Source organism: Excalfactoria chinensis, chromosome 1 (assembly GCF_039878825.1).
Source record: "Excalfactoria chinensis isolate bCotChi1 chromosome 1, bCotChi1.hap2, whole genome shotgun sequence".
NCBI classification, from domain to species: Eukaryota; Metazoa; Chordata; class Aves; order Galliformes; family Phasianidae; genus Excalfactoria; species Excalfactoria chinensis.
Window position 1 is genome coordinate 44,647,537 of NC_092825.1, and position 20,189 is coordinate 44,667,725.

The following is a 20,189-nucleotide window of genomic DNA, read 5'->3' on the forward strand; positions in this document are numbered from 1 at the left end:
TTGTTTTGCCTAACCTGAGATTTCTCAATCCACATCACTTGATCCATTCAGCATCTCCATTACACGTATTTAAAGGTCGCACTTCAGAAACATGACTCTACAGAGATGATGGAATAGGACTTTTTCTATTTGACTGTACTTGTTGCCGTGGTATGAAGACTGGCACATTTTCATCATTCTGATTTCACAGGGTATGAGTTTTAGTATATTAAGCTTGTCAAAAATTGAAATATATATCTAAAATATAACTTAATATGATAATTAAAAAAACAAAAACAAAAACATTGTTAACTATCCTCCCTTTGAAAAGATCCCTCAGCCTAAATATAACTGTGGATACAATATAATCCTATCATTTGGACATGGTTCTTCACAGGCCATTTGTTAAGATACCTGAATGACATTAAAGAGGCTTAACACAAAACTGAACTACAGATGCCTAGTTATGATAATAATTTTCCTATGGTCTCCAAGCAATGGGAACAGCCACAACACAAAAGCTGTTCCAGAAGTAACAGAGCTTTCAGATTCCTGGGTAGCTGGATCCCAGGGTTGCTCCTGTGGAAGTCAGAGGACAGAAGACAACCAGTCTGAGAAAACAAAAGCCCTGTTATTATACTGTGCAGTAACTGGAATAGCAGAGCTGCCACAAAACCTGTGCTAGGAGCACAGTTCACAAGCAAGGCTCCTGGATCCACGCTGCAAAGCCTGGGAGTACTGAAAGCCACAGCCCAGCTGCGAGCTCTTCTTACATTCCTCTCCTGTTTCTTCTAATGACAAGATGATGGAATGAAAGAAGTCTGAACTTTGGTTAGCACCAGCTTGCAAAGGCATGCAATGAAATTATAGGAGCTACTGATCGAGAAACCCGGGTGCCTCTGCAACCTGCCAAAAACTACGTCTCTCTCCTGTAATCGGTTGTTAGTAACTATTCTCACAGCGAGATCTGTGAAACAAATCATTTTGGGTAAGCGCTTATAATGCTGTTAGTGTTCTAACAGCCATCTGACATCCTCTGTCCAGTCTGCTTGTACAAGAAAACTGCAATTACAATGACGTACACTTGAACAATAAACTGCTGAGTGCAAGATGCTTAAGTGTATAGTTTTATGTCTCCTCAATACAAAACAAAAATAAAGCAACCCAAGGCTTCAGCAGGAGAAATACCAGATTTCAAAGAATACAAATATGTTGTTTGAGTGTTTTTTTCTATTCCTCCTCACTGCATAATCATAAAACAACTTTATTCTTCAGGGGCATTATTTAAACAGCCTTCTTCCTAAGAATGCTTTGCTCTACTGTATCATCTGTGTAATCTCCAACACTACTTAATTCTACAAACTTATTTCCCAGTAAACCTATCGTGAAAATGGCTTCAAAGAAAAAGATCACATACAACACGAGCAAAATGCTACTGATTAATTCATGGTGGTTGTGTAGATGTATTAATTTTTAATATGCATACAGAAGAGCTGTCTGACAAACACAACTTCAGCACAACTTTAAGAGAACAAACAAAATGGGGGCAGAATCAGCATCCAAATTTATAATGAACTGGCAAAAATAAGGTAAACCAAACTGAAAATTAGAAGGAACTGGGAATTAAGGAAATACAGAACAAATTTTGTAGCTTTCTCCTAGTTTTCTCCTGCCATTTCAAGCAGTTCCTCCTTACTACCTGTTGTATTCTTTTTCAGACTTGATTCTTTCATTACTTGAAGCTTCTGCTTGCCATAAACACCACGCTAAAGCTTTCCATAAGCATTCAGATTAAATATAGACTTATTCCGAACAATGTAGATTGTTCCACTTACAGTGCGTTGTGAAGTTTTTCCACATCCTACCTAAGCCAATAAAGTCAGCCATGCAGAAACACACCCTGCAAGTACTTCAGTAAAAGCAGAGAACCTGATTGATGCTTATACTAGGAAAAATGCACACTTTCATGTTCTTTGGTTGGCTAAAAAAAGAAAACAAACAGGAACAGCTTAACTTCTATCAAACTATACGGACACAGAAATGGAATACTCAGAAGTGTGAAACTGAGCATAAAATGCACACTTCTTATGCCAGCAGAACAAGTTGGAAGCTTAAGGGTTTTCCAAACAACTGTAGGTAATTATTTACAGAAAGGAAATAGTCCACTCTGGCCAAATAAATACACTGCTAAGTTCTGAAATGAATAACCTCCAGATTCTTGGAGTGACAACATCCCTCACTAAGCAGGCATGTCTTTCACCCATGAAAACATGTAACAGCACACAGTTAAGATTTGATGTGTTTCAGTTCAGCATGGAAGAGCCTGACAACACAAGCAAGTGATCTCAACATTGCATAGCAAGCCCCTGGCTGCTGTTCCATTCCCACCTTGGTAAAGGGTAATGCTATTACTCAGATCTACTTGCTTAATTTTAGGGCAGGTATGTTAGGAACCAAAGGCATTCCACCATCCATGTTCACAAAAAAACCAAAAACAAGCAACCTAACACAATAAGGAGTAGTCAAACACTCAAGATATCTAGCTTCCAAATGACAAACTCACCTCTTCAGCTTAGTAAACAGTGTTTAGTTTCATATTCTACCCCAAGCACTACATAATCTGAAGAACAAAAGGAAAATGTACTCTGTCCCCCTCTGCATTCTTTCTCCTCATCTTCTTCCACAGTCTTGGATTAATGCACACTAAAGGCAAAGAACAGCTTATACTTCCAAAGAGTTTTTTGAAGACAGTGAGAAAACTGAAAACTCATCGCTAGATCTTGACATAAGATACAGATTTGTTAAAAACAAAGTCCTGCGAACCTTCACTGTTTCTAAGCTGCAATATGGTACTAAAAGAACCTTCTACAAAGCTAAGTTATTTAGATATCAAAACTTTTCCATTATGTAATCTGGATCTCTTCTTGTTTTCTGATTGCAAACACTCATTATATCTGCGAAAAAACTTCCCCTCAATGGAAGAATCACTAAGGTTGGAAAAGACCACAAAGATCACCTAGTCCAACTGTCAGCCCAAGGCCACCAAGGCTACTGTCTCCCTCAGAGCCACATCCACACAGTTCTCGAACACCTCCAGGGACAGTGACTCCAACACCTCCCTGGGCTGCGTGTGCCAGCAAGATTCTTTCTGAGAATAAATTCTTCTTAATATCTGATCTGAATGCTCTCTGGCACATTTGAGGCCATTCCCTCTCATCCTATCACTCTTACCTGGGACACTGGCCCCCACCCCAACACAACCTCCTTTCAGGTCACTGTAGAGAGTAATAAGGTCTCACCTGAGCATCCTCTGCTACAGACTGAACAATCCCAGTTCACTCAGCAGCTCACCATAAGACTTGTGCTCCAGGTCCTTCACAGCTCTACTGCCCTTCTTTAGACACACTCCAGGGCCTCCATACCTTCCTGGTAGCGAGGGGCCCAAAACTGAACACAGCACTTGAGATGAGGCCTCACCAGGGCTGAGTACAGAGGGATGGTCACCTCCTTGCTCCTGCTGGCTGCACTACTGCTGATAGAAGCCATGATGCCGTTGGCCTTCTTGGCCACCTGGGCACACTGCTGGCTCACATGTTCAGCTGGCTGTCGATTAGCACTGTCAGATCCTTTTCCTCTGGACAACTTTCCAGACACACTGCACCAAGCCTGTATGTTGCCTGGGGTTGTAGCCTGAAGTGCAGGACCCAGCACTCGGTCTTGTTGAACCTCATGCAATTGGCTTCAGTCCATCAATTCATTCTACCCAGACCCCTCTGCAGGGTAAAGCTGTCTCACAATCCCCGTGTCCATCCATCCATCTAAAAGAACTGTAAACTGCTAAATGGAAACTACACAACTGAATGACACAAAATATGCTTTTCACTTCACACAGACAGTATCCAGACAGCTATAAGAAAGCTGAAAAGCATTACCACATAATGGCAGGTACTGCAGCAACCTCCACTGTAAATACTGCTTACTCAATGTTCCACGGGGAAGGGCTGGCTGACACACTATCCAGAGGTCACTTCCAACCTCACCCATTCCATGATTTGTGACAATAAAATGAAAGTACTGAACTGTAATTGGAGGTACAAGTTCACATCTTCTAATCGTCCTCTGCAGTAAAAACTATACTTGGCTTTGCTCAAACAAAGAGGAATCGAATACTAAGAAGGGAATAAAAAGAAAGGAAACAAAGGTGAAAGTAAATCTGGATAGCTGGATAATTCTTTTCCACTTTTCCTCTATTATAGGTGGACTTTTACCAGGACATATCAATCCTGACACTAACACCTGCCTCGCTGAAGGCAGCAGAAGGGCATCAATTTTGAGGAACTATGAGAACTGCAGAGCAGGAACCAGTGACAGAATCTGAAGTGAAAGCGTCCTTTGTCACCCCCTGTGTTACAGGAACTTCCTGACATCTTTTGCTCTAGACTGAAATAAAACAGTTCACGAAGCACTTCCTTATAATACTGAAGGAAAACCCAAAATAAAGAACAAGATTGTCTCTTCGGTTCAACAAATCCTCGAAATTTAAAAGTCCACCTGAATTTGTTCTCTGAGCATCTTGTGCAACCACTAAAGCACAAGTTCTGCAAGAAGGAAGATATTATCTCATCACAGGATTAAGAACACCCATAATAAGGGCGTTAATAATAAGGTCTGCGTTTTACTACTTTAATGTTGTGCAGGGTGAAGCTCAGGAGCCTCAGTTTCAAACTGCAAACCTCAGATCGTTAGATATACCCCACAAGCTTTTTAAAAATGCCAAAAGTCACAGCAATCAATTCCAGCAGTCTCACTCAATCAACATCATCACATCCCACACGGAAACACACAGATTCATCAATATTGTAAAAAATAAATTCATTAAAAAATAAATAATCTGCTGATTTGAAAGCTGCTTGTTTCACAAACCAGACAAGAAGCAGCTCGAGTTACTCATGCCCGGGTATGAGGCACGTTTTGGCACTGAGATCAGCTCACTTCGCAGCTCCCTTCACTCTCCGTACAGCGTGCTGCAAGCACTACGGGAAGTGATCTAAGTCAACCAATTAAGTGCACTGATTTCAGGCACACTCCTGATTCCAAGCAAATGACATCTTAGCGCTGCATTTCCATTCTCACAGTGCTCAGTTATTGTCTTCTGAAAGGATTTTCTCATTGACATTCCCAGCTATAAAAACCTCAAGAACAGGCTGGAGGAGTTACATTATATTACTACTGCTTGATGTAATGCCTTTAAGAGACACGTAGCAAACAACTTCATTTTCTCTGGGCACCACTGACAGATGTGTCAAATGACAAGTGCTGTATTTGCTTTGGATCTCTATTAGCATCGATGAAAAACACCCATCACAAATACTGCACGGAATTAGAATGAAACAATTAGAAAGAACATAAGCAAAGCAGCGTGGGAACAACTTTTCAGGTAACAGTTAATTTATAAAAGGAAATCCTTAAGAATAACAACGCTACAGTATGAGGTATAGATGAGGTACCTAAAAGGCTGTTGTCTCTCTATACAAAATGGAAGAGATTTCATGATGTCGTTTTAAAATTGTGTATTTTGCAGAGTTTCCCAACTTTCACTCCCAGCCACAAAATGTCACAGCATTACCATTACCATTTCTCCTCTCGAGCAGGAGGCCCGTGCAATACCACGTTCCCCGGCAGACGCACGAACGCTCTCACCGCTCCGTGCAGCGCCACGGACCCCCGGATGGTAACAACCATCCGGCCTCACCCAGCACAACTCGGCTGTGGCAGCAAAGCTCTGCGTGGACGCCTGCCCCGCTCAAGGCGGACCGCCACGCTCCGTGCGCCCGCCCGGGCTCCGTGCGGCACTGCCTAAGCGACTCAGCCGGGGTCTCCCTTTTGCGCCAGGCGAGCCGGGCCGCCTCCTGGCGGGGGGCAGCGGCCGTTTCCACGCGTGTCACGGCGGGACAGCCCCACGCACGGCCCACACACCCCGCACCGGGTCGCCTCCCCAGCCAGAAGACGCCGCTGCTCCCCCGCGCACCTCAGCCCACCCCGGCGCCGAGCTGACCTGGAGAGATGCTTCAGGATCTGCTTCTTGATGATCCCCGCCATGGCGCCCGCCGACACGCACCGCTCACCACGACCGGCCCGGAGCGGGGATGCACCTCATCCCTCCGCCTCCCCCAGCCCGAGCCAGGGAAACCGCGGGGAGCGGAGTAGCCGCTGCCGCCACTCACGCTCGTTCAGTGCCCACCGCCATCTTGGCTGCACCATCGCCTAGTGACGGGGGGCGGGACGGAGCCACCGCCCCTCGCGGGGAGAGGCGGACCCCGCTCTGTTACCGCCGCCCCCCGGCGCCCACAGCCTCTGCCCCCCGCAGCCCGTACTGCTGCCCATTCATTGAGTCATTAAGGTCGGAAATGACTGCTAAGATCACCTAGTCTGACTGTCAGCCCATCCCGACCGCGTCCGGTCCCTCATTGCCACATCTGCATGTTTCTCCAACACCTCCCGGAGCAGTGACTCAACCGCCTTTCTGGGCAGCCTGGTCCAGTGCAGCACCACTCCTTCAGAGGTTTTCCTAATATCCAATCTGAACGCTCTCTGGCACAACTTGAGGCCATTCCCTCTCATCCTATCACGCTTACCTGGGAGAAGACCCCCAGCTCACCGACCTCGTTTCAGGTTGTTGTAGAGAGCAACGAGGTTTCCTCCTCAGCTCCAGATTGAACAACCCCAGTTCCCTCAGCCACTCACCATCAGACTTGTGCTCCAGACCCTTCCTGGCTTCACTGCCCTACACTGGACACACTCCAGGGCCTCCATGTCTTTCTTGTATTGAGAGGCCCAAAACTGAACACAGCACTTGAGGTGCGGCCTCACCGGAGCTGAGTACAGAGGGACAGCCACCTCCCTGCTCCTGCTGGCTGCACTACTGCTGGTACAAGCCAGGATGCGGTCAGCCTTCTCAGCCACCTGGGCACACTGCTGGCTCATGCTCTCCCCCACTGATGATGAGATGGTAGACTAAGAAGGCATTTCTCTATGCCTCAGTTGCAGCCTCTCCCTCTGCTGCCCTGTGGAACACGTCTCCTGCAGGCCATGTGAGCTGCCCCTCACCTAGTGCACCCAGCCCACTCCCTGCATCCTCAGAGATTGGCACTGGGTTGGGTTTTATTTGAAAAGCTGTTACAAAGTGCAGCTAAAAAAAACGTAATGTGCAATAGCAGTAATGAATGTTTTGATATGTAGTAAAGATTCATCCAGATAAAATGGTAAGTTGCATGCATGCATTCATTACTAGCACCAGGGGTGCTCAGGTGCATGTAGTGCACATTAGTGACCAGAAGGGGTTGATCCTGGCTTCACCCCTTCCCAGATCTCATTTAAGGGTTGGAAGTGAAAACAAGGGTATCTTTCTGGAGATCTCTTTGAGTTTGAGGCTTTCTGGAGATAAGTAGCTTACTTCTTACATTTGCTGTATTTGAGTGAATCGTTGCTTGCTGCAACCTGGGATCTTGTTCTGATGTCCTTGTTGTGCTTTCCATTCTGTTACACCTCTCTTTCAAAGTAACGCTCATTTCTAGCAGCAAAAAGCAATTTGTTTCTATCCAGCATCCCCCAGATCATTTCAAAATGATGCACCAAACAAATTAACAACCTTCCCCCCCCCAACAATAAACTCAGCCTTGTTAGCAAGATGAAGAACTGCCCAGGCACAGCTTCTGGCTCTGGTTCTCTCAGCCTGTTCTCACACAGGGGTGTTCCACCCCTTGGATCATTTCTGTGGCCCTTCTATAGACATGCCTGAACAAGTCCATGTTTCTCCTATCCTGAAGCCTCCACATCTGGATGCAGTACTCTAGGTAAGGCTTCACCAGTGCAGAGCAGAGGGGTGGGATCACCTCCCTCTCCATGCTGGCCATGCTCCTTCTAGTTGGCTTTCTGGTCTGTGAGAGCATGTTGCTGGCTCCAGTCTAGCAGTTTCCTTAAGCAGAACGTCTTGACAATTACTTTCAGACTTCTAAAATCATGTTCTCCAGGTGATTTCCATGGTTATGAAGCCTACAGGTTATGATTGTTTCAAGAGAATAATTTCTCATGCTGTGGCAAAATTTCCCAGACAGTTAATTAAATGATCTGTAATAGCTTTGTTCGTTCAGTATGCCTCTTTCTCTGGAACTACTTCATTCAGGAAAGATATCTCGAAGAAATTTCATCGGTGGCTAACCAGGAACTCTAATAGTAAATATTAATCAGAAATAGCAAGAATGGTAAAACTGACAGGTTTTTCAGATGTGATCTCTTTAAGAAAGACGGCAGGCTGGCTCTAGAACGTAGCCTAGAGCTGCAGAAGAAATATAGCAGACACTAATTTCTTCGTTTCTTGTGCACATGCAACCAAAAAATCCAAGGCCCTTCACATCAGACATGAAGCAGTAACAAATGAAGAAAGAACTCAGGAGGTGAATACTTTCCATTGATTAGTATTATTTTCCCCCAGGCATTTAAAAAACAGTCTGTCATGTAATGGTGACCTCGTTATATTACTTTGAGAGATTCATAAGGTGGGAGTGAAGCAACACTTTTATTCACGTTTTAGTTCACATTTCTCAACTAGAAAAAAAAAACAACAAAACACCACCATCTCAGAATTATCTGAGAACTTGGAGAACGTGACAGTTTACCATCAAGGAAGAAAAGAAGGGGGTGTTGGGGAGGAATGTGAGGGAAATGGAAAGCAAGATCCTTGCGTGTGCTCCCTTTCAAATGTCCTGCCCACCCAGGTCTGTCAGAGGACACGATGATCCGAATGAGAATGTTGAAATACTCCTGCCAAGCGTGGTTAATCTCAGTCATGAACTCACCTTCTCCCTCGTATTTTGGAGCACACTCCTTAGAGGAAAAGGCACAGATCAGCCCTCCACCCCCAAGGAATTATAAGGCTGTGTGAAAAGAAGCCCAGCTTATGTTGCTCAGAGCAGAATAGCTGGTATTTTAGAACCTGCTAGAAGTTACTAGCAGAATATTCCTACAGTATTTATTAGACTTTTGACTGATTTTCCACACCACAATCCCATGTTTTCAAGCAGATGAGTGCCAGAAGGCTCCTGCGTTTTGGAGTACCGCTGTGTGGAGCTGATGCTTGATACAACATCCAAAGAATGATTCCTTTATTCAATAGAGGAAGGCAACCACTTATGACCAGCTGTTAGAGCAGGAGCGGGTACCGAGCAAAGCACTCTGCCCACCGAGGCCGCCGGGGGCCGCTGTGGTGAGCCGCAAAGCCGGAGAAGGCGGAGTTGGGAGCGGCGCCGACGCAGGCGCACCGGGGCTGCCGGGGACGGCTGGGCGGGCTGACGCGCGTCACATCCCGCGCCGATCGCTTCCGGGTGGCGTCTGGCCAATCGCCGGGCTCGGCAGTTTCCGGAGCGTCGCCGGCATCACGTGAGCGGCGAGCGTCCGGCGGCAGAGGCGGGAGCTGGTCCGGAGGCGGTGCTCGCGGCACTCTGCGTCCCGTCAAGCAACGCGCTCGCGCGCTGCACCTCCGCTCTATGGTAACCGTAACGATCCACGGCGGTGGCGGATCAATACTGGGACGGCGGCGGCCGTGGCGCCGTGGGGAGCATGGCGACGCTGGTGCTGGATAACGGCGCCTACAACGCCAAGATCGGCTACAGCCACGCGCACGTCAGGTGAGGTTGCGCGGCGGCGCTGGCGCCGTTTCTTGCTTTCCGGTCGCTCCCCGCTGTTGTCGGCGTGGGCGACTCAGCCCCTCGCGGTCCGCACCGCCCGCTCCCGCCGCCGCACCGCCCGGCCCCGCCCCTGCGGCCGCTGTGAGCCCCGCCCCTGCGGAGCGTCCGGCCACGCCCCTTCCGCCTAATGTCGGTGGAGCGGGTGCCGCGAGCCGTGGGTGTGAGAGTTACCGAGAGGCTGAGGTCGGATGGCGCCTCACGGCTCAACCAGTTCCGACTTGCCAGGGCCGCCACGCACCTCAGGGTGCCTAGAGCCCTGTCCAGCCTGGCCAGGAACACCTGCGGGGATGGGGTACCCGCGGCTCTATGGGCAGCCTGTGCCTCGCCATTAAGAGTAACTGCGGTATTTTCTTGGTGTCCTATACATAGCTTAAAAACGAGGCGTAGCTACAAGTATTTCATTGAAAGCACGCTACTGTGAAAGAAAACTTGTGTCTTACGTTGGGATGTGTAGAAAATGCTTGTATTTCTTCCAGCGTCATCCCCAACTGCCAGTTCAGATCCAAGACCGCACGCTTGAAAACCTTCACGGCAAATCAACTAGATGAAATCAAAGACCCCTCCGGCCTCTTCTATATTCTCCCTTTTCAGAAAGTGAGTAAATGAACCCCAATCTAGCGCTACAGCCAATTGGAAATCAGTACTTAATGGAACATGTTTCACACTACAGGCCACAGCTGCAGGGTATAACGTGGTATCATAGACATCCCAACCTGACAATGTGTTCCTTTCTGTCAAAGAGAATAACGTGTATAGGAACCTACCTTCTTTTTGTAAGGTAGTAGTTAACATATCAATGGAAGATGACAGTAATGTTCTTTTTTCTTATGTAACATCTATTCCTTGGCATTTTTACTCTCAAATCTCCATTTGTGTTGCTCGCCTATCAGGCTTTTTTGGTATCTTTAGATCTCTGGTAATTGTTTATTAAAAATAAAGTAAAATTGTATTTTCTAAGTATTTTTTTCGAACAGTTGTGTCAGATGTAAATGTATTTTCCAATGGATTTTTTTTTTCCTTCAAATTTTTACAGGGTTATTTGGTAAACTGGGATGTCCAGAGACAGGTTTGGGATTATCTGTTTGGAAAAGAAATGTACCAAGTAAGACCCTCCTTTCTTTGTTTGTTTGCTTAATCATCAATATCTATCAGTTACATACTCAATGGTAGATTTACTGTAAACACAGCAACTATTAAGTAAAACTAGTGAGCTTAGTTTTCTCCTTGTAAATGGCTTCTGTTAGAAATCATGGGCATTTTAAAATTATTATCTTTTTTTAATGAGGAAAAATGTGACTTTGAGCTTTGGTGTAGGAGTTTGAAAAGCATTTGATGTTTTCAGTTTTGTGTGTATCCATACTGAGTACGATCCATGTATATTCAATTCGTGTCAATCTAAAGAAGAGTTCAAGTTAGTAAAAAAGAAAGTCATCGTAGGCAGATACAGTGTGGTTTAGAGATTAAGGAACTGTTGATGTAAAGGAGAATTATAAACTAGGTCAGTGGGCCAAATTACATGAATTAACTATAGCTTTGGCTAACAGTTTTCTGCCAACTGAATGAGTAAAACATAAAGATCTGAAATGCAGTTCTTCTTATTTGTGACGCCAACTGGATGTAGCTCAAGAAGTGCAGTAAGGTTGCTCTTGCTGTACTGTTATTTAAGCTGAAACTTGGGATGTTTTTCGATGCCTAACTGGGAAGAATTGTACTCTGAATGAAACTAATGTCCCAAAATGCTTAGTCTCTGGACTTAGAAATACATAGTACCGGATTTTCATATTTAGCTTTCATTTAAATTTTGGACCTAGAATTCCATTCAGTCACAGTTTCAAGAAGAATTTTTTGGTTTTCTCACTCCCTTTCTGTGAATAAAGGCCTTAGAGAGATAATGCATGTAATATGTTTGGCTCTATATGTAGGTATGGTGAATAAAGCTGTGAAGTTTTCGCTGTTGAATTCAAGGAATCAGTAAATGTGGAAAGTCCAGGATCTTTTGCTGGTCTGGCTAGAATTCACTAGTTGGTGTGGAATTTCATGTTGATTGAATGCTGAGCTGTTGAAGTGATGCTTTTCTTTAGTTGGTTGTATCTTACTTGACTATTGTAGTGTTCTTTATGCATATCTCTTCAAAATGCTGCCTTATAATTTTAAGGATGGTAATGGGAGCAGAGTACACAATGAAGGTGCTCCCTTTTTCTATATTTTAACCCATTAATATGTTAAGATCTGTCACTGCTCATAAATTCCTTAAAAAGAAAAAAGAAGTAGAACTTAATAAGCCTAGTTTTCTGCTATCAGATATGGCAAATTATAATCGTATCTAAATTTACATAGTATTCAATTGCTGTAGAACATAGTATAGAGTCACAGAATGGCTTCATTCAGAATGGCCTTAAAGATGATCTGGTTCCAAATCCCTGCCGTGGGCAGGGCTGCTGCTCACAGCTCAGGTTGCCAAGGGATGAGTATCCAACCTGGCCTTGAACAGTTCCAGGGTTGCAGCATCCATAACTTCTCTGGGCAATGTGTTCCAGTGCCTCACCACCCTCTGAGTAAATCATTTCCTCCTAACATATGATCTAAATCTCCCCTTTAGTTTAAAACCATTCTGCCTTGTCCTATCCCTATCAGATTGTGTAAAAAGCCTGTTTTTCTCCTGTTCTCAAGCTCCCTTTAAATACAGGAGGATCACAGTGAGGTCTCCCAGAAAGTAATGGAAATTTCTGTGTATTTTTCATAGGTGGATTTTGTAGATACCAATATTATTATCACTGAACCTTATTTTAACTTCAGTTCAATACAAGAATCTATGAATGAAATCCTATTTGAAGAATATCAATTTCAGGCAGTTCTTAGGGTAAATGGTGAGTATATCCCATTTTAATTCTCATTTATACATTTTGAAAGTTCAAACTTGAAAATAAATAAACATAAATGTGTACATGCATGTGCAGAAATTACTTTGTTGTCTTCCTGAGTAATATGATAGTAGATATATTCAAACTGGGATTCTCCCAGGCTACTGTTTTAAGAGAATCATTCCTTTAAGTTCAGTTAAAGGAAACCAAAGAGGAGAGAAAGATGGTAGAGATAATTAATGTATTTTGAAATAAAATAGGGCCTGAGAAAGTCAGCCAAGGGTTTTGTGAAGACTTCCTTCATTTAGGAATGGTGATTTTTAGTTTATTGTTTTATTTTGTTTTGTGTTAGCAAACGAAATGCAGCATTGTTGTCATGAAATGTGTCATTAGACATACTTGGTCTTAGCGCTATCAAAATTGGTACATGTGTTGGTTGTAGTGTTCTATATGGAGTTCTTGAAAGTCTGGCAAAGGCATTTACAATTTGAAGCAGTTTTATATCAGTGTAAATTATAAAGTGCGTGTTCGTGTAAATATTGAGTAGGTTTTCTGTATTTCAGCTGGAGCTCTTAGTGCACACAGGTATTTCCGGGATAATCCATCTGAGCTGTGTTGTATCATTGTGGATAGCGGCTATTCTTTTACGCATATTGTACCATATTGTAGAAGTAAAAAGAAGAAGGAAGCAATTATCAGGTAAACTTCATTACTTTTTTTTTTTTTCTGAAGAACTGCTTGCTATACATAGAATTATCATAGAATCGTAGAATAGCCTGGGTTGAAAAGGACCACAATGATCATTCAGTTCCAACCCTCTTGATGTGTGCAGGGTCATCAGCCACTGGACCAGGCTGCCCAGAGCCACATCCAGCCTGGCCTTGAATGCCTCCATGGATGGGGCATCCACAGCCTCCTTGGGCAACCTGTTCCAGTGCATCACCACCCTGTGTGAAACTCCTAATATCTAACCTAGACCTCCCCTGTCTCAGTTTAAAACCCCCCTTGTCCTTTCACCATCCACCCTTGTAAACATCTCCTTCACAGGGGAGGTGCTCCAGCCTTCTGATCATCTTAGTGGCCCTCCTCTGGACCTGTCCGATGAGCTCCATGTTTTTCTTGTAGTGGGGACCCCAGGCCTAGACACAGAACTCCAGATGGGGCCTAGCAAGAGCTGAGCAGAGGGGGACAATCACCTCCCTCTCCATGATGAAGTTAACAAAAATCCTCGTGCTACTTTTTCTCTGTAGGATTAATGTTGGAGGAAAACTGTTAACCAACCATCTGAAGGAGATAATCTCTTACAGGTAAAGCATGACACTTCATATAAAATGATCAAGTTTGCAAAGATATTCTTTCTATGAATTTTAGATTAAATACTGTTTAAAGGGAACTGTTTTCTGTTACAAACAGCTGGCTGCTGTCCTGAGCTTGAAATTGTCACTATAAACACTTAACAGCCTAATTCATCGCAGTACCAGGGCTTTCAAAGTTGCTGAAACAACCTGTATGTTCACAATGGAACAGGTTCTTAAAACTTTCTGAGACAGCTGAGTGATAATCTACTGAGACAGCTGTCAAATATGTACTACAGTGCTAGATTCCCACAGTTTGAAAACTGGTAACCCATCTCCAATAAAAATCTGGACAACTAATGCTAAGAATTGTAACTGTTGTCAAACTTAAATTCTGTTTTAAATGGTGGTTGTTGTTATTTTGTTTGTTTTTGCACAGGCAGTTACATGTTATGGATGAAACGCATGTAATTAATCAAGTAAAGGAAGATGTGTGTTATGTGTCTCAAGACTTTTACAATGACATGGAGATTGCTAAGTATGTTTGCAGTGCTATTAAGGGTAAAACTTGGTACTTTTCAATAATCGATTTGTACAAACAAATGAAAATATGCTGTTAATTAAAAAAATTTCAAGTTAAGTCAAAGGAAGTTTTATCAGTATAAAAATGTGGGATTTGGAACTTGTTCTTTATTTTGTTGTATTTTACATTATTTTTCAGATTAAAAGGAGAGGAAAATACTGTAATGGTAGATTATGTTTTGCCAGACTTCAGCACAATCAAAAAAGGATTTTGCAAGGTAGTGATGTTAAGAGTTTTCGAATATTTTTGGGGCTGTTTTCCTTTGCACAGGTCTGTTCCTGTTTGTTTAAAGGACCTTCTTTGCTCTAATACTGCATTGTAACCTCTTTCTCTTCTATGCTTTCATAGGTAAAATTTTTAAAATGCCAAGAATCCTGAGATGTGTTACCTGGCAGTATCAAATCCTTAGCTCAGATGCTTGTAGGCATATTGTTTGTGGTATGAAAACTGAATGATGGCGAAGGCACCATCTCTTCTTTCTTTATTCTGGTAGAAAAATGCCAAGATGTGTTGTCATCTATTTTTGAAGGCTTTGTGATACAATTATGTTGCAGTTTCTCATGAAGATTCCATACACTTTGTATCTGCTGCTTAAAACCGAGAATTCATCTAGCTTACATTCTTCCTGAGGCATGTTCCTTTATAGTAATTCACATGTACTAATACTAACTTGTAGTATAGAATCATAGAATTCTGGTTGGAAAAGACCCCAAAGATCATCAGGTCCAACCGCAGCCCAACCATAGTACCCTAACTCTAACAACCCTCTGCTAAATCATATCCCTGAGCGCCACAATCATGTCCCTGAGCACCACATTAGTATACACACACATGTCATCACCAAGAGAAAGTGACCTGCTGTCCTCAGATTTCTGATTGCTGTCAGTGTAATATTGTGTTAAATTTGGTTGCAACCACTCTACAGTGGTTGTATACCTGGTAATCTGATGTGCTGAGTTGATGTTTCCTGCTGGAGGCAGGTTTTGCCTACCTTCTGAGATCTGTACATTTGCTAGAAAAACTGGACTCTATGCACTTACCGAAAGGTTCTCTAATTTGCTTCTGAGATAGGAAGGAAAAGCAGACAGCTTGTCACTCATTTCCTTGGGAAGCTGACATGAAAATGAAGTACTTCTTCTCTAGCGTAGCATTTTATATCTTGTTCTCTAACGCATGCAGATTTCTATGCTTGTGCTGTTAGGAAGCCTACTCTAAATTATCATGTATCACTGTTATTCTTTTCGTGAAGCTGAAAGGTGTTTTCTCTTTGGTAAGTCTTAGATGAAATTCAGATAGAATTACTAAGTGTGCCGGTAAGTAGAAAGCTCAGAGCTATAGAACAGAAGAGCCTGAAAAATCTTCATACCAGCGACAACAGTTTTAAGTGTTACCCTGTTTATTTTTTAGTTGGACATTAGTTTCAGTTTCAAAAGCAGTCCCAGTATTAAAAGTATCACTCTTGTGCATGCTTGTTTTATTTTGCACTGGGCAAATCTGCAGCTGGTAAGTTGATAAATTTAATACTAACGCATGTATTTGACATGGTTAGGTTAACCCATGACATTTTTGTTATTATTAAAAGATTTATAGATAATGTGACTTAATGTGGAATATATGGCTTACCACTGTAGTACATGAAAACAACTAGCTGAATGCTCCTGAACATAACTTCTTTTCTAAAGCAGTGTTTACTATTTCTGTCTTTAATTTAGCCAAGGGAAGAGATGGTGCTAAGTGGAAAATACAAAACCGGTGAACAAATACTTCGCCTAACAAATGAACGATTTGCGGTTCCAGAAATACTCTTCCATCCTTCAGATATTGGGATTCAAGAGATGGGAATTCCTGAAGCCATTGTTGATTCTATTCAGAATTTACCAGAAGGTATAATTTTATACGTATTTTGGAAGTTGTTACTTTATTTAAATTTGTACTCGCACCCAAAGAGCCATAAGAAGCAAAATACTCTCAATATGTCAGGTAGGCTGTTGTGAACTGTTTTGTCTTTTGGCATGTATGGTGTAGCCTAGAAGTGATTGTTGGCTGTAAGATGCCCACTTACACAAACACAGCTTTGTGGTAGTTCCTAGATTGGCTTCTACTTTTGCTTCAGTTAATCACTATGTACTGTATTGCTAATGTGATCTGCCTGTCTTAGATGATGGAATATACTTAAATTTTTCTTTAGTGAAAGAAAATTCAACCTGGCCAAAATCTGTCATTCAAGCACTGAAGTCTAAAACCTTTCTGATTGCTGTGTTGGACAGAATTAATATCAGTGCTTTTATGTTATAGGTTATATAGATGGAGTTAATTTGACCACTACTACAAGGAGTTTCATAGGTTTCGTGATGCCATATAAGAATGGAGGTGTTGAGACTATGAGATGGTACAGTTTTTAAGAGTACAAAGTACAATTTATTTTGAAAGGAGAATGTGTTTGGCAGGCACGAAATCTAATTGGCAATTAAAAAAAACCACGATTTTTAGAAATTAAAGAACAGAGGATGATTGATCATTTGTATTTTGCAGTGAACACAGCCATGATTTTGATCACTAGATTCTTTAGTACAACTAAAGACAACTTCTTTATGTATTTCTTAACTCATTTCCAATTCATAACAAAATTGGGGAGGAAAATTCTCATTTCCAAATGCATCCTTAGTCTCTAACTAAGGGTTTTATTTATTTTGAAGAGATGCAGCCTCACTTCTTCAAGAACATCGTTCTGACTGGGGGAAACACGCTATTTCCAGGCTTCAGAGATCGAGTGTATTCTGAAGTGCGATGCCTTACTCCAACTGACTACGATGTTTCTGTTGTTCTCCCTGAAAAGTAAGTCCTAAACTGTACTGAACAAACTATGAGGCAGGACTTCGGCTGATGAAAAGGATATTAATCCCTTTAAGTGAACCAAAATCGTTCAAGAAAGATTGTTTTAATTTGCTGTGTTTTCAGAGAAATTGAATATATTTAGAGACCATCTGCTTGTCTGGTATATTGCCTAATAAAGTTAAGCACGCAAGTGATTGTTTCCAGGATGAGTGTTATAAATAGATCAGTAAGACTGTAGTCTCTTCAAGAGAAGTGGATACATAAGTATGCATGGTTTGAGTTTAGTCCTTTACTTAAAAGAATTATTAGTATATGAATGCTGATGTTTTAATGCAGGCACTTCAGGGATTTGAAGGAATAACACCTTTGCAGAGAGCGAATATGCAGCAGAGGCAAAACAAGTAGCCTTTGGTCATACAAAAGATTAGCTTTGCCTTTTAAAGTATTGTTAGAGAATATTTTTGATAGTCACCTATGCAAAGAAAATATGAAGACATTTCCCTTTCCTGCCCCCTTCACACTTGCCTCCCAAGTTACTTAATTTTTATAAAATGGGAAGTCAGCCCTGACAAAGTTTCAATCTCTGTCTCAAAACTTGACTGGAGCCGGATGGTTTCATTTAGCAGTCAAACAAAAATCATCTGAGAACGCTCTTTTCTGGTTGGATATATTGTCGGTAGGTATGGTCAAATAAAAGTACGCAGTGATGATTTCCAAGAACTGTATTTTAAGTGAGCTTGCACGAGATTGACAGTGGTTTTGTTCATTTTTCAGCCCTATTACTTATTCTTGGGAAGGCGGGAAGCTCATTTCTGAAAACGATGACTTTGAAGACTTGGTAGTAACCAGAGAAGATTATGAAGAACACGGACACAATATATGTGAAGAGAAATTTGATATTTAAGTAGCATAGTTGGTTATATTGTTATTCCATTGTTTTACTCGGAGTGGAGCTCTGAGCTGTTCTCTGTCAGTTAGGATTGTGTTTTAGCTTTCCTGTATTTCACTGGATTGGGAGAAGTTCATCTTCAGAATAAAGTTTTACGAGCCTAATCTTTACTGACTGCTTTACTGAATAAATGTTACTGTTATGCAACTGAATGGACATTGAACAGTTCTTAAAAGGTCACTTCAACTTTGCCCATTCTAAAAATGAGTACATGACTCTTGGTTATGACTGTCAGTGAATAGTCATGAGGGGGACATAATTGAAATGTGACCTCTGCTATTGGTAACTTGGATAGACTTTGAGAAAAAGAGTAATTGGAACATTTCCTTCTCAAGAAGAGGTTGGGGTTTGTGGGTTGTGGGGTTTTTTGTTTATTTTCTAGGAGAGCAAGTAAGTTATCTCCTCATTTTTCTGGAATGTACCAGGCTTGTATCTGAGGTGAACAAAGTCTGCAGCTGCAGACTGGTTACTCATATCTGTTTAAGCTACGTGTAACCCATCTGTGAGCATTTGAACCCAGGACACTGTATGAACAGGAACAAAAGATTACGCTACTTTGCCAGCCTATTCTGGATAACAAAGCAGGGAATAGTGCAGAGCCTACGTAAGGGGAGGGCAAAGTGTGGAGGGCTAGGGACAGGTTCTTCACCTGAGGGCGGTGGCATGGAACAAGCTGCCCAGAGCAGTAATCACAGCCTCAACCTGCCATAGCTCAAGAAGTGTCTGGACTTCAGACTTACAGTTTGATTTCAGGTGGTGCTGTGTGGGGCCAGAAGTTGGACTCAGTGATCCCTTCCAACTTGGGATATTCTACGATTCTATGATCCCACAGCTGATTTGCTTGAAAAGGCCCATCACCATTTGCAAAATGTTTATATGAAAGTTTTAGACAGGCATATAAAGCTTTGCTTTCACATTTTAAAGATATTTTTGCTGTGTGACATCAGTCCTCTCTCTTGATACATAAACTCTACAGCAACCATACCTAATTTTACAAAAATAGATGAAGATATCACTTCACAAATCAGCTCTTCCCGTGAGCTGACTCACACACACTGGGAAGAGTCAACAGAAGAAAAGCAACAGATTCTAATTAAAAGAGCGAGGAAGTTTATGCTGTAGTGATCCCGCACATGCTCTGCTCTCATCTCCACACCAGAACATCAGCCTAACCAACAAGCCAGAGCGGTTGGCATATTTCTCGCCCAATTTAACTGCCGTCTCCCCGGAACCACAAGGCTGAGGCTGGCAGGGCCCTCAGCTCCGACCCCCCTCTCCATCAGGGCTACCGCAGGGCCACGTCCAGCTGGCTTCTGGTGATCTCCAAGGTGCTGACACTCCCATGCCTTCTCCGGGAGACCCCCGCTGCTCCTCACAGCCGCAGCACCGCACCTCGGCCGGGCACGAGCGGCCCGTCACACCCTGCCCCGCCGCCTGAGGAGATCCCCGAGGCGAGGAGCCGAACGAGCCGCCATAACGGAAGCGGCCGCGCACATCACTTCCCGCCCCCCGCCGCCTGCCTCCGCCGCCGCCTCGGCCCTGCCCCTGCGGGGCGGAAGTGAGCCGCGCGCAGGCCGCCCCTCTCCCGGCGCCGTGGCTCTCGCTATGGAGTAGCCGGAGCGGGACGGGACGGAGCCAGCGGCGGAGCTAGCCGACAGCCGGTCCTCCGGGCCCACAGGGCGACGGGCGGCCGTGTCCCGCGCCAGCGGCTCGCCCCGCGTTCAGGTGAGAGGCGCGGCCCGGCCCCGCGGGGCCACCCGGGGCCTAGTGCCGCTGCTCGGGGCCGCGGAGGCTGCGGGTGCGCGTCCCGGGAGCGGCGCTCGGGCCCGAGGGAGAGCCCGTCCCGGCAGCGGGGCGGGAGGGGCCGTGGGGCCGGAGTACAGCCCGTACCGCCCCGGCGCAGCTGCGGGGAGGGGTTCCGCTGCGGGTCCGCTCTGGCTGTAA

General features: G+C 43.8%; 3 protein-coding genes across 5 annotated transcripts in view; 2 read left to right on the top strand and 1 right to left on the bottom strand.

The window, feature by feature from the left end:
- Positions 1-6,251, bottom strand: part of BLTP3B (bridge-like lipid transfer protein family member 3B) — a 50,332-nt gene extending 44,081 nt beyond the window's left edge. The window contains exon 1 of one of the 3 annotated variants that reach the window (XM_072350607.1): positions 6,035-6,251. Coding sequence is in view for 2 of the 3 variants with exons in the window: in XM_072350598.1 (XP_072206699.1) it covers positions 6,035-6,078 (44 nt within the window). In the remaining variant the exon portion in view is untranslated. The remainder of the gene's footprint in view (positions 1-6,034) is intronic. The other 2 variants (XM_072350598.1, XM_072350612.1) reach the window with 2 other exon arrangements.
- A 3,149-nt stretch (positions 6,252-9,400) lies between these two features.
- On the top strand, positions 9,401-18,349 carry ACTR6 (actin related protein 6). The gene is made up of 11 exons (XM_072359773.1): positions 9,401-9,662; positions 10,199-10,316; positions 10,756-10,824; positions 12,466-12,589; positions 13,147-13,282; positions 13,834-13,890; positions 14,318-14,416; positions 14,600-14,678; positions 16,174-16,345; positions 17,158-17,296; positions 18,071-18,349. Exons 1-11 carry the CDS (start codon positions 9,595-9,597, stop codon positions 18,198-18,200), a joined length of 1,191 nt encoding a protein of 396 aa, XP_072215874.1. The 5' UTR covers positions 9,401-9,594; the 3' UTR covers positions 18,201-18,349.
- Positions 18,350-19,783: 1,434 nt separating this feature from the next.
- Positions 19,784-20,189, top strand: part of SCYL2 (SCY1 like pseudokinase 2) — a 32,484-nt gene continuing 32,078 nt past the window's right edge. The window contains exon 1 of the mRNA XM_072352835.1: positions 19,784-19,970. The gene's annotated coding sequence lies outside the window, so the exon portion shown is untranslated. The remainder of the gene's footprint in view (positions 19,971-20,189) is intronic.

Coding starts and splice junctions, on each gene's coding strand:
- ACTR6 (XM_072359773.1), top strand. CDS start 9,595: ATGGCGACGCTGGTGCTGGATAACGGCGCCTACAACGCCAAGATCGGC. Junction 13,891..14,317: donor AAGGAGATAATCTCTTACAG/GTAAAGCATGAC, acceptor GTTTTTGCACAG/GCAGTTACATGTTATGGATG. Junction 14,417..14,599: donor AATGACATGGAGATTGCTAA/GTATGTTTGCAG, acceptor ATTATTTTTCAG/ATTAAAAGGAGAGGAAAATA.